Genomic DNA, 17,207 nt, shown 5'->3' with positions numbered 1-17,207 from the left:
GGGTCTCCACTGACAGACAGGCGGTGGCTTCACATAAGGAACACTAGTCAGGAGTGGAACCTGCGTCTCCCGTGTGGAAGGAAAGAGGCTCCTCCTGCAGGTAGATGGGAAATGTTGCCTGAATGAGTGAGTAGGTGTGGACGTGCTTTGAGTAATGGAGCACCATCTTGGTTTTAAGGGAGTGTTCTGCTGTTGCCGATGGTTCATGAGTGTAGTATGCAGCTCATCACCCCCCACGCAGCTCAGATGGAAACTGTGAGCTACTCCAGGTCACCACCTGAGTCTGTCATGGAAGCAGACCAGTTGACTTTTTTTGTTTTCTCCCAAAAATCTATTAGACAGGGGGGCTTCAAACAATTCATGGAAAAATTTACCATCTTTTCATCCCATTTTCCCACAAACTTTTTGAAGCTCCCTCACAAGTGAACTAAACATGAAGCAGCCACTTGCTGCAGGGTCTGCGGAGTCATCTCTGTCAACCAGAAGAGTAGGAAGATGCGGGAAGGACCTCCATCCTATCTAGCATTGAACATGGATTGAGAATGTGTTGGAAGACAGATAACTATCAACCCTGTCATTGAGGTTTGAGGTTTGAGACGTACAGGATATGACTATCTGTCTGGCAGCATAGAGACCAGTTACCGTCTCTGGGTTTATAGTGTGTGTTTGGTGTGCACACAAAGTCTCTGCTAGTGTCTTACAATCAAACCTGTGTACTGTCCTCATAATCACCCAGAAACAAATTTCTGGGAGGGGATGGTGGAATGGCCAGAACTTGTTGATCATGGTCATGTTGTTGGAAGGAGCTTTCCATTTCCTACCCCACCCCCACCCCATTATCCTTGGGTTATCCTGAGCTTGTTATTGTAGGAACAAGGGCAGAATGTCCTCAGACACCTTCGGAAGTTATTGTCCAATAGTTTTCAGTACATTAATTCCTTGATCAGTTGATGAATCATGATTTTAGCACATTGATTTTGGACAAATTAGCTCTGATCTCTCAAGCCTTCCATATGCTTTTAGCAATGTTGGGCCTTTGTGCACACTGGTGGTCTGACTGAGCATATCCCTGGGGCTTGATAGTTGAACACATCAGCCCAGAAATGCCCTGTCCACCTACCGTTTCCGACTGTCCGTAGATTTCGTGGATCAGAAGGCCTGTCTGTTTTTTCCACTTCTCTAGCTCTTCAGGCAATAGAGCCTCCCCACCAGTGCTGCAGTGTTCCAGTGCTGGGAACCTGAGACTTAAGGGGAAGGCAAGGAGTCACCAGACCTCAGAAAGGGCCTGGAAGGTTATACCCCAGGCCCAATTGCATTAAGGGCAGAGTTTTGCTATCTGATTATTCATTCTATTCTTCCTCACTTTCTTACCGTATGTCTGGATAGTTTCCCAATAGTCATTACCAAGTGGTAAGGGACAGGACCTCAAGGACATGGTAGAATAACAGAACTCTATTTCTATGGAGTGTAGTTGTTGAGTACCACTCATAAGGTTTCTGAGGAGTGGCTATTGTTAGTTGCACGGCTAGGCTATAACCCATAACTCATTGCTGTTGAGTCCATTTCAACTCATGGTCACCCCATTTGTTACAAAGTAGAATTGCTCCCTAAGGATTCCTTGGCTGTAATCTTTACAGAAGCAGATCATCTTCTTCTGTGGTTCCGTTGTGTGGATTTGAAATATCAATCTTTAGGTTAGTACTTGAGGCTATCCAAAAGCACCCAGCTCTTTTGTCAAGCACTTATCCAGCTGTTGCTTTGAAGGCGTTTTGTGGATGTGATTAACACCAACAATCACTTGACTTTAGGTAAAGCAAACCGAACTTGATAATGAGTTTGGGCCACATCCAATCATTTGATGGCTTTAAAAGCAAAAACTGAGTTTTCTCAGGGAAGAAGAAATTCTGCCTCAAGACTACAATGCAAACTCCTGCTCAGCCTGCTGTCAGCAGCAACTCCTGCAGAGATTCCAACTTGTTGGTCTACCCTAGATATCAGCTACCAGCCTTGTCAGCTCCCACAATAGCATGAGTCAAGTCCTCAAAGAAATCTCTCTCTCTCTCTCTCTCTCAATATATATATACTCACATTGGTTCATACTGGTTCTCTTTCTCCAGAAAACCCTGAATGATACAATGGAAGCTGTGTAGCTGGTGGTATAACAGAAGAGTAGCAGAGAGGGACAGTTGAGTTGGAACTGAATTGCTCTCATTCAGTTGGTGTGAGAATGGGAATTGATTTGATATTTACATGGGATGTCTTCCTTATTCTCCTATAGCTTTGCTCAAAGAAGATAGAGTGGGCAGAACCTTAGGTCCTTAGAAGGAGCCATGGTATCACAGTGGTAACATTGATAGGCTGCTAACCAAGAGGTCAACAGTTCAAACCCACCAGCTAGTCCGTAGGAGAAAGATGTGGCTGTCTGCTTCTGTGAAGATGTACAGGCTTGGGAATCCTTTGGGCAGTTCTATTCTGTCCTATGTGGTTACTGTGTGTCAGAATCGAGTAGACAGCAGTGAGCTGATTGGTTGTTTGGATCTTAGACAGAGTCATTAGTTACTGAGTTTTGCTGTGTTTGGACAAAGGCCGTTATCTGAAGAATAGTACAAAAAGCAGCTGTAAAACAGAATCCAGCCAGACTGAGATTCTATAAATACAGTTAAGCTTCATTTCAAGGTGAGGTTTGAGCCGTGATGGTGCTCTGTGTTAAGCATTGGGCTGCTTACCACAGGTGAGCAGATCAAGCCCATCAGCCATTCCATGGGAGAAAGATAAGGCTGGTAGCGTAGTGCTTATGCATTGGGCTGCTAATATGGTCGGCAGTTTGAAACTACCAGCTGTTCTGCGGGAGAAAGCTGAGGCTTTCTGCTCCTGTAAAGATTTCGGCACCCACTCCCTTAAAGTATCTGTACTCTCAGCAATACTAAGGGCAGTTGAACTTTGCCCTCTATAGAATCACTAGGAGTCAGAATTGACTTGATTAGCTGGTTTGGTTTATTGTTGCTGTTTGGGTTTTTATAAAGGTAGTCATTACACTTAATATTTTAACTCTTAAACTTCTAAAATTGTGGTGACTCTGAAGTTTAATTTCAGTCATTTCAATTCTAGAGTCTCTAGAAGTCAAGTAAGTAACCATGAGGTTCAAAGAACGGATGTCAGTTTGGCTAAAAATTAACATTCACACATGGTGGCGGTGGAGGCGGGGGAGACGAGGGAAGCAGGGGAATAAACCCTCAATAAGATAACCCTACATACCTACCTGATTATTCAAATTTAAGAATTGATATTATCAAATGTTTTGCAAGAAGGTAGAACAACAGGAATTATCCTATCCAGTTAGTAAGAGCATAAATTGGTTCAATGCTTTGGAAAATACGTGTGAGTTTGTAGTGTTAATGTGACCTCACAAATTCTCTCCTAGAGAAGGCTCTATAGAAGTAACTATTTGTTTGCACCAGGGTACTCTGGATGGTTGGCTCTTTACAACAATTTATTAATGTGTACATCGATGCTATGAGCAATTTTGAATGTCTATTACCTCAGAAGAAAATAGTTCTAAAGGAATAAGACCACAATGATACATCAAACAAAATAGTTCTAAAAGAATAAGCCCACAATGATACAAGGCCCAGTGAGTGCCTCTCTGGGCTCTGTGGATCCTGCTGTACCGAACTAAGTAGGCTGGCTGCCACTTAAAACACACACATGCACACATATACAGATTACCCTCCAAGAACTAGGGGAGAAAACAGTTAGATCATGATGCCTCAGATGGCCTAAAATCCTGCCCGGAGACGGCTGTCGCCAGCCATGTCTGCCATACCTGGTGAAATTCTGCTGCATGATCATCCGGTAAATACCTGGTGCACCAATGCTTTGGGTGATGGGGTATTTGGAGAATGTCTGAGAAATGAAAAGAGTAGGGATGTATTTTCACAACACTAGTCAAAACTATATCCAATTATTTGCATTTTAGTTCTGGACTAACTTCTAGGAATGCTCATTTTATCCTTTGTTAATTTCTTCACTATCTGTATATACAACATATATAGAGAGTATAAGGAGCTCTCTCTGGTAGCGTAGTGGTTACAAATCAGGCTGCTAACCTCAAGGTCAGCGGTTCAAAACTATTAGCTGCTCCGCAGGAGAAAGACAAGGCTTTCTGCTCCCGTAAAGATTTACAGCCTCGGAAACCCTGTACAGGGTCACTATGAGTTGGAATTGACTCCACGGCACACCACCACCACCATATAGAGGATGAGTTTTATACATGGCGGGTGACTTTAGTCATCATGATAGACCATTTATTGAGCCCCTTCTAGGTGCTGGAGTTCCTGGGTGATGAGACACCTAATACACTTGGAAGCTAACTGAAATCTTGAATGTTGGAATCTACCCAGAAGTGCCCCAGAAGAAAGACCTGGCTGTGTCCAAAACATCAGTCACTGAAAGCCCTATGAAGCACTGTTCTACTCTGACACATGTGGGGTTGCTGTGACGTGGAATGGACTTGACAGCTGGTTTTGTCCTGTCCGCCACATCATCTTATATTAATAATTTAGTTATATGAGTTAATAATCATTAAAACCCTCATTTTACAGAAGAGGAGACAGACTCAAAGTGGTTCAATTACCAGCTTAACAAATAACAAAACTGGAAGAAGGAACTATATCTCTTATCCCAAGCTATCTGTTTTTAAAAATTTAACAACATGAGTGACAACACACCCACCCACACCCACCCACCCACCAGTTAATCTGGTTGAGACAGGAACCAGGATCCAGGAGACCTGATCTTGTTCTGGTTGCTTTAATTTCTCTAAATGTGTGTTTCAGGTTCCATGTCCACAAAGTCTAACCCATAGTTCTGGGAATTACTCAGAAATATACATTCCAATCAAAGCTACATCTTGATGTGATTATGATGTGGTAATGATGATTCAATGGTCCACACTTTGTGATCCTCAGAACCAGGACCACACAGTGCTGATGGGCTTCCTTGTTAAATCAAGGATTTCCCAGGAGGGTCTAGCTTTTGGCCTTGAAACTCCTGGCTTCTTCCAGAAGTTTGTTGATACTGAGAGGTTATTCTGCTTACCTGTATAATGACATTGGGGTCAAACTGGGGCAGCTGATGGATGAAAAGTGTAGCCCCTGCAGTCCATGGTTCAAGCATGGCCCCTAAGACAGCCAGAATCCAGCCTGGGTCCGACAGGCACCAGATGATATCGGACGTCTTCAGCTGTAGCAATTTCCTGCTATCTCCAAAATACAGTAATCTCAGCTGTGGAGTGGGGTCCCGGGGACTCTGGTGTTTGGATAGGGACCTGCCCCGCTTACTCCAGTTCATGCAGTTTGTGTGGGCTGCAGGTCCATCCTCTCCCACCCATTCCCAAAGGTGTCTTGCTAACCAATCAATCATATTTCTCTGGTCACAAGTGGCCTACACTGGTGCAATCATGATTGTTAAGACTTTTTCTGAGAAAGCCAGGATGTAGTCTGTTGGTCCTTTGCTGGGTTTCAATCTGTTACAGATATCGTCCTGGGTGATACTCCCTGCTACTTGGGGATAATAAGAAATGAGGTTTTCTGAGAATAGTGCCAACGCAGCAGGATCAGAGTGGAAAGACGGAAAGATGGAAACCTAATCCAGAGGCCTCCCAAGCACATCTGGAGCCAAACTCTGCACTTCTCTATTTCATTCGTCAAGAATTCTCTTATTCACTCTTGGTTTAAAGAGCTTTATGTTGGCTTTTCTGGCATTTGTAATGGACAGGAATCCTAATGAATACACTGTCTTGACAAGGGAGTAGAAGGACTTATCCAAAGGGCAATGATTTATTCATGGGTGGAAGGTAGCATGGGGAAGGTTTCTTATTTCTCGACCTCACTCTTACTGCCATGGAGGGAGCTGTCTGTGTATAGCTTCCTGAGGAAACACAGCTCTGTTCTCCCACTTGCTGGTTATGACTTTAAGGGGCTTCTCTATTAGTGGAAAGGAGTTTTGATGCAGCATTCACACTCTCATCCTAGCTCTTTGAGGACTGTGGCACATCCAAAGGAAATTACTAGATAGAAGGGGGTGGGGCATTTCTTCTGATCTGTATTACCTCACCAGCTACACACTGGACTGAGTATGCCTTCTGTGATGTATCCAGGTACCCCGTAGCCAGCAGATCATAATATCTCCTGTCTTCCTTCAACTGACTCTCTTCTAGTGTTCTCTGTATTTCAATGAACTCCTAAGTTAGGAACCTGAGAGACAACCTTGAGTCTCTCCTCTGTTTTATCTAGCACAACTGGCCAGAAGCTCTTGTCTACTCTGTCTCCTACGACCTCAAATGTATTCACTTCTTCCATGTCCCTTTACCTGGTCTAGGCCACCACCATCTTGCACTTGATTTTCAGAGCCTCTAACTGGTCTCCCTGACTCTGTTCTCAGTTTCCATCCAGCCTTCATAGAGACATTTTCAAAACACAAACCTGACCAGGCCACACCCCTGGCTAACTACGTCTTATTACATCCCTATTGTTTTCCTGAGAGGTTCAAACTCAACACCACAGGCTGTAGGAACCTGCATGACCTGTCCCCGCTGCACATGTCCAGGTCTTCCTACGGACCTCTCACCAGCTGATAAGCAGCAGCTATCCTTAAACCTTCATAGTTGTCAGAATACTACTTTGTATATCTGGTTTCATGGAAAGCCCTCCATTCTCCTCACTTCCGTTCTTCCTGAACATTTGCTACTTCAACCCATAATCCAGACCACTTACCATGAGTGGATTCCAACTCATGGTCACTCATGTGCTCTATCAATTAGCTCAAAACCCACTGCCCACAAGATGCCTTTGCTGACCCCTGTTCTGGTTTAATCATTTAAAACTATATAGACCTAGGCTGGTTGGAATATTACCAGTGTGGGGTCAGCGGGATGGGAGCAGAGGTTTGATTGAGGGTTGGTTAAATGATTAACCTAGAGGCGAGTGCCTCAGCCGCTCTCTACTACTTGGTTTGCTTTAGGGACAGTGGTGTAGACTGTGGTTTGGGTCCAGGTATGGATCCCCAAGCAGCTTATTATTTAGAAACCCATCTCTGAATTGCCATTCATGGAGGAGCATGGGGGGCCTATCCCCTCAGACCACATTGCCAGAACATGCTACATTTCTCCACCAAACTTTAAGGGCACTTACAGAAAAAGTGACCTGTGTCTTTATCCCCCACACACATGCTATCCACACACTGTGTCTACAAGCCTCCACAGGAACATATCTCCCCTCTCCACACAAACATACACCCTACACATTCTCCACACATTGCCACATACACACACATGCACCACACAAAAATACACACCCTACACATTCTCCACACACTGCCACATATACACACACTATCCACACAAACATGCACACCTTACACATTCTCCACCTCGTCCACATACACATATCTACCCTCTCCATACACATAAACATACACTACACAGACACATTCTCCACACTCCATACCTACACACCTTCCACATCTATGTGTCTACCATCTCCACACAAACACACACACATTTCCACACACTACACATCTATATTGTCCACATACACATATTTATACTGTCCACACAAAAACACATTCTCCACACACTGCACCTATACTACCTCCACATGTGCATTTCTACCCTCTCTCTCTCTACACACACACACACACACACACACACACTCACACACACAACCAGACTCTGCCTCTAAGTTAGCGTCTTCTTTCCTACCAGGAAGGGAGGGAAGATCGTAAAGCAAGTTCATGGCTGTGTTTTGCCATCTTAGGGAAGCCGGTGGTTCCGCTGGTGAAGAAGATAGCCATCGGGTCCAGGGTCTTTGACTTAATACAGGTGTGGTCTGGGGAAGCTGATCTGCAAAAGGGATTTAAGATAAAAGGAGAAAAGTCGTATTTGCGATTTTCCATTATCTGGATATGTGAAAGAAAGAATATGAGACTTGGGGTCAGGAAACTAGGGATTTGCAACAGTGGAAGGAATATACCTGTTCTCTTGCTCTTAGGTGTCAGACTGACTTTACGGTTAGTCTGGACAAGTAGAGTCTTGTTTCCTCATTTGAAAAATAGGGAAATACAGTGATTTCAAAAAGCAGTTAACAAATGCTTAAATGGAACTGCGGTGCTTTGGGATAAAGCAATGGACCGCCAGGTCGGTTTGAATTACAAGGTCAGCGGTTCAAACTCACCAGCCACTTCTTGGGAAATCTTTCCAAGAGTCCCCATGGAACTGTCTCGATGGTACTTAACAACAGTAACATGTCTCAGATAATGCTCTAACTGATTCACAGGTATGGCCTTGTTTAATCTCCAGAGCAACGCTGAAAGATGATTACTGCTCTTATAGTTCCATTTTGCAGATGAGAAAACTGAGAGCTTAGCTAACTTGCCTGAAGATGTAATCTAGTAAGTAGCAGAACCATCAGAACCAAGCAGCTGGCCTCCAACCTGTTGAGCTTCCATCACTTGGCCACCTGTTTCTCAGCATTGGGGGACAGGTGGCCTCTCCCACCATTCTGCAGAGTACAACCATTAAGTGACCAGAAACTCACTTGACCAGTGACCGGAAGTCCAGCCACCCTTCAAGGTGGTGGTCAGACACCACGAGCTTAGTTTTCAGAGAGGGACATTCAGAAGCCACCGAGTCCACCACTGGGGCCAGGGTCTCTGTGGTCACGATGCCCTTGGCTTGAGACTTCTGTATTCGGTAGCGAATGTCCTTGGCTGTCAGCTGGGTGGTGCCTGTCATGAAGATGATCCCTGGGGATGAGAAGGGAATGGTTTGCTTTCTGTTACACTTTCACAGTCAAGGTCTGACATGTCTGCATACAAGTCCCCTAAGCTCTGGCTGTACTGCAGCATCAACAGCCCCTAGGAGCTGGTTTGAACTGCTGAATCTCGGGCTCTGCCCCAAGCCTACAGAATCAGAGTCTATTTGAACAAGATGCCCAGGAGAATCCCGTGCACACTAACATGCCCTGATTTCTTCTACTACCTATGGGTCCAGCCAGAAGACAGGTGGCCCTTACTGAACTTCCCACTGGATGGTGGACGGCATCCACACTAGTAGGACCGAGACATCAGGATTAGCTGTTTCTCTGCCCCTTATCCGTGTCCTTCCACTTCCCTTTCTGCTCATTTCTTGATGTCATCCTGCGTCTCCTCTTTTCCTTCATTCGGTTAATTGGTAACAGTATTGTCCTTTGCACCTTGCGCCCACCCCCCCTTTCCATCTCCACCATCAGCAATCAGTTCCAGCCACGATGTGCCCAACTGAGCTCAAACCTCTCCACCTGATACCCTTTCCAGAATCCCCCACAAAGCACTGATTTTACCCCCCATTTCTTTATGTTCCCACACTAAGACCTGTGTCATCTCTCCAGGAAAAACCAAATACCCCTCATTACATTTAAGATGCTGCCCGCTCCCCATCTTTCTCTGCCACAACCTCGTTCTCCATTTCAAAGGGCTACTTCTGATGTGGTGCTATAGAATAAGTACAGAACTGACAACCACAAGGTCAGCTGTTCAAACCCACCAACCACTCCTCAGAAACCCTGTACAGGATCCCTATGAGTCAGAACCAATTGGCGGCACTTAACAACAACAATGACATTCTTTATGTAGGTTGTTCCTGACTCTAAATCTTTGCGTGGGCTGTGCCCTTTCTGTGAATTACCTTCCTTTGCTTTAAAGTTGCCCTCAATTCTGTTTATTTCAGAGAACTAGGTCAAACCTTGGATTTCCTATGGCTGGTCTCTTAGCTATAAGATGACATGGCTTTTCTTCTGTCTAACCCCTCTGTCATTACTGTTAATTTTTTGAGTATTTAATGTGTGCAAGAATGTATGAGAGGGGGATTTACAAGCATGAAAGATCACGACAGAGTGTTGTCTGAGCACGCAAGACAAAATAAAACAGGTGATTCAAAATAGAACCCATAAGTCCACAAGAGGGAGAGATTGTGGAAAATGTTAAAACGGATGAATATTAAATAATAAGTTGACAATGTCTGAGAGTATACAGGATTCAGATGTGAGAGAGAGAGTGAGTGAATGAGGGTGTATTTGAGAGTATGTACATATGAGAAGGAGTTCTGTGTGGCGTTGTGGGCTAATGCGTCTGACTGGAGTCATGTGAACTGCAAGATCGGCGGTTCAAGCTCACCAGCTGCTCCTTGGAAACCCTATACAGGGTCACTATGGATAGGCATTGACTCGACGGCACTTAACACCAAGTATGAGAAAGACCATGAGTAAGAAAGAATAATGGAACTTGTGGTGCCCCATGAGAAAGAGGAAGCCTGTGGTGAGAAAGAAGGTAGGGGAAGAGACAGTGCTTTCTTCTCAGTTGGACTGTTACTTCCCCAAAGCAGGGAGGCTTGTTCTGGAGTCCCAGCAGAGGAGCTGAGGTTAAAACTCTAGGTAAGCACTGAGGTCCATCGAGGTCCTCTCAGGCCACTTACCTGTTCGGATGCAGCCCACAGTCACCAGCCACCACTCAGGCACTCGAGGCAGAATCACGGCCACATGGTCTCCCTGCTGCAGGCCACAGGTCTGTGAGAAGACATTGGCTACTCGGCGGGTTAGGTCTGTCATCTCTGTGAAGCTCCACTTCACTTCGTCCCCTTTGCCATTCACCCACCAGAGGGCGGGGTTCGGACCTCTCCTGCCCTCCTGGTGAAGATCATACACAATGTGTTACTTCCTCCTTTGAGAAGAAAGGACACTGTTTCGTCCACCTACTGCCATAGTCACACTGCAGTGTGGGCCTAGCTCAAGGACGATTTATAGAGCCAAGACAAGTTGGAGGTGGGGTGGGACCCAATTAAGTGCTTGCCTACTGTAGCTACTGTCCCCACCCCTGCAGTCCTGACCTTCATATTGAATAAAGACCTTCATATTGAAAATGTGGGATTCCAGTCTCCAACGTGGTTGTCTTAGTCCCACATGGATAGTGGGTACCTCTCTATGCCTCCGTTTTCTCTTGTTTGTAATGGGAACAGCAATATTACCCATGTTGTTGTTGTTGAGTGCCATCGAGTCGGATCCAACCCAGAGCAACCTTGTATATGGTTTCCAAGGAGCAGCTGGTGAGTTTGAACTGCCGACCTTGCAGTTCAAACGGCTTTGCAGTCTGGCGCATTAACCCACAGTGCCACACCAGGACTCCTAATATTACCCATAGGATAGAAACATTTACATAACTTAATTAAACAGAGCCCTGTTCTTTGCCAGTGCCTTCAGTGTACCTTGGACTACTTCCTTCAGTATTATTGGCTCTTGATCATATGCTTCCTTTTCAAATGGTTGCACATCAACCACTTGTTTTTAGTACAATGACTGTGTATTTCTTTGATCGTCTTTTGATGTTTCTAGCATCATTAAATATTTTGCCCATTGTTGTTGTTGTTGTTAAGTGCTGTAGAGTCGGTTCCAACCCATAGTGACCCTATATAGGGTTTGGGAGAGGCAGCTGGTAAGTTTGAACTGCTGACCTTGTGCTTCAAACCAACTTTGCAATCCAGCGCATTAACCTTCAGCGCCACACCAGGACTACATTTTGCACATAGAATCTTCAATACTGCAAGTCGACGCTTGAATTTTTTCTTTCATTCTTTCAGCTTAAGAAATGCTGAGTGTGTTCTTTAGGTTTTCTGACTCCAGTTCTTGCACAGCATTATAATATTTGACTTTGTCTTCTCGAGCTGCCCTTTGAAATTTATCTCCTCATTTCTTCCATTTGCTTTAGCACCAAGAGCAAAGATATCATCTGGAGAGCAAGTTTCAGAGTCTCTTTTGACATTCATTTTGGTCTTTTCCTTCTCTCTTGTATTCTTAAAGACCTTTTGCTTTCTGCCTGTATGATGCTCTTGATGTCATCCCACAACTCTTCTGGTCTTCTGTCCTTAGTGTCTAATTCATCAAATCTGTTTTTGAGGTGGGATTTGTTCAAGGTTATGTTTTAGCTCCTGTGGCTCTTAATTTTCTTGAGCTTCAGCCTGAAATTGCATATGAGCAATTGATGGTCTGTTTCACTGTCTGTCCCTTGGTATTTTTTTTTTTTGCTGGTGATATGTAAGTTTTCCACCAATGTAGACAATTTGATTTCTGTGTATTCCATCTGGTGAGGATCACGTTTATAGACGTCTTTGATGTTGTTTTAAAAAGGTATTTGCAATGAAGAAGTCAATCTATCATGTGATCTCCAGCATCATTTCTTTAACCAAGGCCATATTTTCCAACTACTGATCCTTCCTCTTTGTTTCCAACCTTTGCATTCCAATCACCAGTACATCTTGATTGCATGATTGATTGATCAATTTCAGACTGAAAAAGTTGATAGAATTCTTCAATTTCATCATCACTGACTTTAGTGCTGGTATATAAATATGAATAATAGTTGTATTAACTGGTCTTCCTTCAGTCGTATGGATATTATCCCATCATGGACAGCGTTGTATTTCAAGATAGATCTTGACATTTTCTTTCTGATGATGAATGTGATGCTATTTCTCTTTAATTGGTCATGTCATAGTAAACTATTTGATTATCAGTTCAATTTCAGCTCACTAATGCCAGGATATTAATGTTTGTGCATTCCAGTTTATTTTTGGCAGCTTCCAGTTTTCCTCGATTCATACATCGTACATACCATGTTCCAGTTACTAATGGATGGTCACAGCTGTCTTTCCTCATTTTGAGTTGTACCACATCAGCAAATGAATGTCCTGAAAACTTTACTCCATTTGTGTCATCATGGTCAACTCTACTTTGAGGAGGCAGCTCTCTCCCAGGCGTATTTTGAGTGCCTTCCAAAATAGGGCATATTCTGAGGGGCTCATATTCTGTCACTCCATCTGACAGTGTTCTGGTGCTGTTCATCATGTTTCAATATTAAATAGTCTGGTGCTGACAGGGTTCCATTGTTCTTCATAAGGTTTTCAGTGACTAAATAGTCAGAAGTAGTCCATCTCTCCTTCTCCCTAGTCTGTCTTAGTCAGAAACTCATCTGAAGCTGTCCACCATGAGTTACTCTGAACACACAGGCGGTCATCATGTTAGAGTTGACTCCACAATAACTTTTTGTTTTTCCTTTTTCATTGATCTATTCATATAGAAGGAGCTTTGGAGGCTCTGTAAGATAAGCCCTTGCAAGGTTGATAGTTCAAACCCACCAGCCTCCCCATGGAAGAAAGTTGAGTATATCTGCTCTAGTAAAGTTTTACAGCTTTGGAAACCCTATAAAACCAGTATTATGAAAACAATGAACATCTTTGATTCACAGAGTCAGAATCTGAGCAGGCATGAATGACTTATTAGTCGTACCATGCTTCCATAAGGAGAGCATATTTTGTCGTGTGTACGGACCACTTTACAAAATGATGGAGAAACGGCTGCATTGCAGTAAAGCGCAATCATCACTCACAATTCACACTAGTATTTTACACCTGAACTGCTGATGTGAGCTTATCCCTTTATCAGTGATATTAGTAAAGTTACCTCAACTATAACCTTAACTCTCTCAAAACCAATTTATTTGTTTGCTTTGACTTTGTTGTTTAAGCCAAATGTTTTCAGTATTGGAAAACATTTTGAATAAAAAGGGAAAAATATTTTTGAGGTAACACGGATTTTGATACAATTTGTGGGACACATGTCCTAAGGGGTCTCTGGTGCTGGGTTTGGTGGCATGAGGCCTGGTTTTTCAAATTCACGTAGTATGCCAAAGGGGGGAACACACTAAAAATAGAATAGCAACTTCCCACTAACCTCCAGAGACAGAAAATGTAGGTCATCAAAGGGTTACACAAAGTTACAGTTTGTTGTGCTAATGGCTAGTCTGATAATGTGATAGTGATAAAGAATAAAACACAACTCAAATTGGCTTTGACATTTGAGAGTTTATGCAGTTAAGTTTAAAATCAAGGAAAAATAAATAATTTGAAATCATAAAACACGAAGTTGAAACAAGCTATATGAATGGTTGAATGTGAAGCTGATGATGTGCCCTGTAAACTTTCACTCAATGCAAAATAAAAACATTTAATTAAAAAAAAAAACAAACACGAAGTAACTTGAGATCTAAAGGAATGGATTATTAATACAATGTAACACAGATGAATCTCAAAAACATACTCAATAAAAGAAAAGTCTACTCTCCAAAGACAGAAAGCATATCAAGAATTTTCTGCAGTAGGTATGGTTGGAAATTGACTGGGAAGAGGCAAAAGAGAACATTTTAGGGTGATGGAAATGTTCTAAAACTCATATATTTTATTCAGTAACTTAGACATCAATAAAGCTAATTTAAACAATCAAAAAACTATGTGATTCCTCTTTAAAGTGTTCAAAAACAAAGATACTGGTTTGATTACTGAGGTACACCTGTATGCATGTGAATCCTGGACCATGTATAACAAAGACTTTAGAAGAATTGATGTCTTTGAGTTATGGTGCTGGAGAAGAACACTTAAAATACTGTGGGCTGCTGTCAAACAAATAAACAACAAAAACTCTGTGATTATTCTTTGCCAATAGCTAAATTAAATATATATTTAGAGAAGGTAAATTGGGAAAATAGATCAATTATTTACGTAATTCATGAGTAAGATGATTTGTTATGAATTTGAATACACCTAATTAACTCTGGTAGCATAGTGGTTATGAATCGGGCTGCGAACCACAAGGTCAGCAGTTAAAAACTACCAGCCGTTCTGTGGGAGAAAGATGAGGCTTTCTGCTCCTGTAAAGATTTACAGCCTCGGAAACCCTATGCAGGGTTGCTATGAGTTGGAACCGACTCTACGGCACACAACAACAACAACAATATACTAGAAAAAAGGAAAGACTGAAAATCAAAGATATAAACTTCCATCCTAAGAAAAGCAACAGAAAATCAAGTCTAAGTAGAAGAGAAGAATAATATAGAAACAACATGTGCTTTGAAGAAGAAAACAAACAAAATAGACTATGTCAATAAACCAAACCTGGTTTTAAAATAGATTCATTTAATATGTTTTGGTCCTTTTCCAAAGATCAACTGAGCGTAGGTGGATGGATTTACTCCTGGGTTCTTGATTCTGTTCCATTCATCTATGTGTCTTTTGTTGTACAAGTACCAGCCTGTTTTGATGACTGTGTCTATGTAATAGGTTTTGAGATTAGGAAGTAAGAGGCCATCTAGTTTGTTCTTCCTTTTTAGTAATGCTTTGCTTATCTGAGAGTCTCTTTCCTTTCCATGTAAAGTTGGTGATTCGTTTCAACATCTCTTCAAAGAATGATGTTGGAACTTGGATTGGAATTCCATAATATAATTTGCTTGGGGTAGTGTTGACATTTTCACAATGTTAACTCTTCTGATCTTATCAAAAACTGAGAAAATCTTACCAGGAACTTATTAAACTGATGAAATCTTAGCCTGACTGATCAAGAAAACAAATTTAAAGTATTAAGGAAGAAAACGTGTGCATTATTATAGCTCTCATAGTTACTAACAACAACATAGCTATTAAAGCAACAATAAGAGAAAATCATAAGCAAATTTATGCCAGTTAATTCAACAATTTGGGTAAAATGGACAAGACTAGAAATCTTAATTACCTTGTATCTACTACAGAACTTTTGCACCCTGGAAGCATATACACTGGGCTGCTAGCTGCAAAGTCGGCAGTTTGAATCCACCAGCTACACCATAGGAGAAAGATGAGGCTTTCTTTTCCTGTTAAGATTTACAGCCTCAGAAAACCTGTCCAGGGTCGCTATGAATTGGAACCGACTCAACAGCACAAAACCACCAACACTAAAGAACTTGAATCAATTATTAAAATCCTCCCCACAATGAAAACCTCAGGACAACATGACTTCCCCAGAGAGTTCTTATAAACATTTAAAGCAGAAACAACCCAATATTACACTAAATTTTTCAGAATAGAGGAAGAAAAGGGGAACTCTGTCCACCTTTACAAGGCAATCATAGTAATGATCCCTGACAAAGACATTAATACAAGAAGGTAAAATGACTAGCCCATCCCGCTCGTGTTGTCTGGCCACAGGTACTGAGTTTTTTGTTTTGTTTATTTATTTATTTTTGTTTTGTTTTTTGTTTTTGTGTGTGTGTGTGTTTTTTGTTTGTTTGTTTGTTTTTTGTGAGTTTTGTTTTGTAATGAATACTTTGTCAACACTAAAACAAAAACACAACACCACCCAGAAGATTTTTCCTTAAAACATTAGATCCATGGCTTGCATGTCACAAATTAAGTTTGTTGAAAGGTGAGTCAAAATAAATGTTCACTCTTTTTTTTTTTTTTAATGTCTTATTGTGAATTATGTGATAGTTTACATGGGAGAACATTAGCTTTACATTCATCTTATCGTATATCGTTTCATTGCCATGGTTACAATCACCTCCATGCATCATCAACCAACCAAAGGGTATACCCTGCAAGGCTGCCCCTCACCCCTGCCCTCCTCTCCCTCTCTGGGTCTAAAGTCCCCAGCTGCTTCATCTCTCCACGTCATCATCTCTGCCTCCATCTCTGGCGTCATTGCTTCTCTGGATAGGGTCCCGTTCTCCACTCTTCTCCTTTGATGGTCCCAGGGACCTCCGCTCCTAGACTGAAAAGTCAATCATTCCCGTCCTTTTTCTATAAAACGTCTACCTTTACATTTTCAACCCTCACAGTCAGTCCTGATAACAATTATTCACTATTGCATCCCAAGACACCTATCCGCTTCTCCTTTCATCTGCCCCGCCCAGACAGATTGGATACTACTCAGTGGAGATTCTACCTTCCTCCATGCCCTCTGGAGCTAGGCTTCCTCTTGAAAGTCTGTAAGCCACTTTCTTCTTGCCTTTGTAGGCTCCCCATTTTGGGTAGCCAATGTCCAAGTTGCCCATCCCTGTCTACTCTGTGTATGGAGGGGGTGGGAATGATCTTCGCTGTAAAGATTTGTTCTCTCTTTTAAGCCACTGCATCCATAGGTGGTGTTGTTAGGTGCCGTAGAGTCAACACCAACTCATAGCGACCCTGTGCACAGCAGAATGAAACAATGTCCAATCCTGGGCCAACCTCACTACTGTTGCCACACTTGAGTCCATCGATGCTGCCACCTGGCCAATCCATCTTGTTGGGGGTCTTCCTCTTTTTCTCTGACCCTCCATCT

At 42.6% G+C, this 17,207-nt stretch overlaps 1 protein-coding gene across 1 annotated transcript in view; it reads right to left on the bottom strand.

The window, feature by feature from the left end:
* The window catches only part of LOC102821129 (acyl-coenzyme A synthetase ACSM1, mitochondrial-like), a 42,071-nt gene that overhangs the window by 20,743 nt on the left and 4,121 nt on the right, over window positions 1–17,207 (bottom strand). Inside the window, exons 2-7 of the mRNA XM_006875974.1 lie at window positions 10,508–10,718; window positions 8,595–8,802; window positions 7,760–7,900; window positions 5,098–5,257; window positions 3,824–3,903; window positions 1,121–1,244 (exon numbers count right to left, since the gene is read on the bottom strand). Of these exons, the coding sequence (XP_006876036.1) occupies window positions 1,121–1,244; window positions 3,824–3,903; window positions 5,098–5,257; window positions 7,760–7,900; window positions 8,595–8,802; window positions 10,508–10,718 (924 nt within the window). The remainder of the gene's footprint in view (window positions 1–1,120; window positions 1,245–3,823; window positions 3,904–5,097; window positions 5,258–7,759; window positions 7,901–8,594; window positions 8,803–10,507; window positions 10,719–17,207) is intronic.

This window comes from Chrysochloris asiatica, unplaced genomic scaffold (genome assembly GCF_000296735.1).
Source record: "Chrysochloris asiatica unplaced genomic scaffold, ChrAsi1.0 scaffold00348, whole genome shotgun sequence".
Lineage (NCBI taxonomy): Eukaryota > Metazoa > Chordata > Mammalia > Afrosoricida > Chrysochloridae > Chrysochloris > Chrysochloris asiatica.
This window is presented reverse-complemented; position numbering and strand designations above follow the sequence as displayed.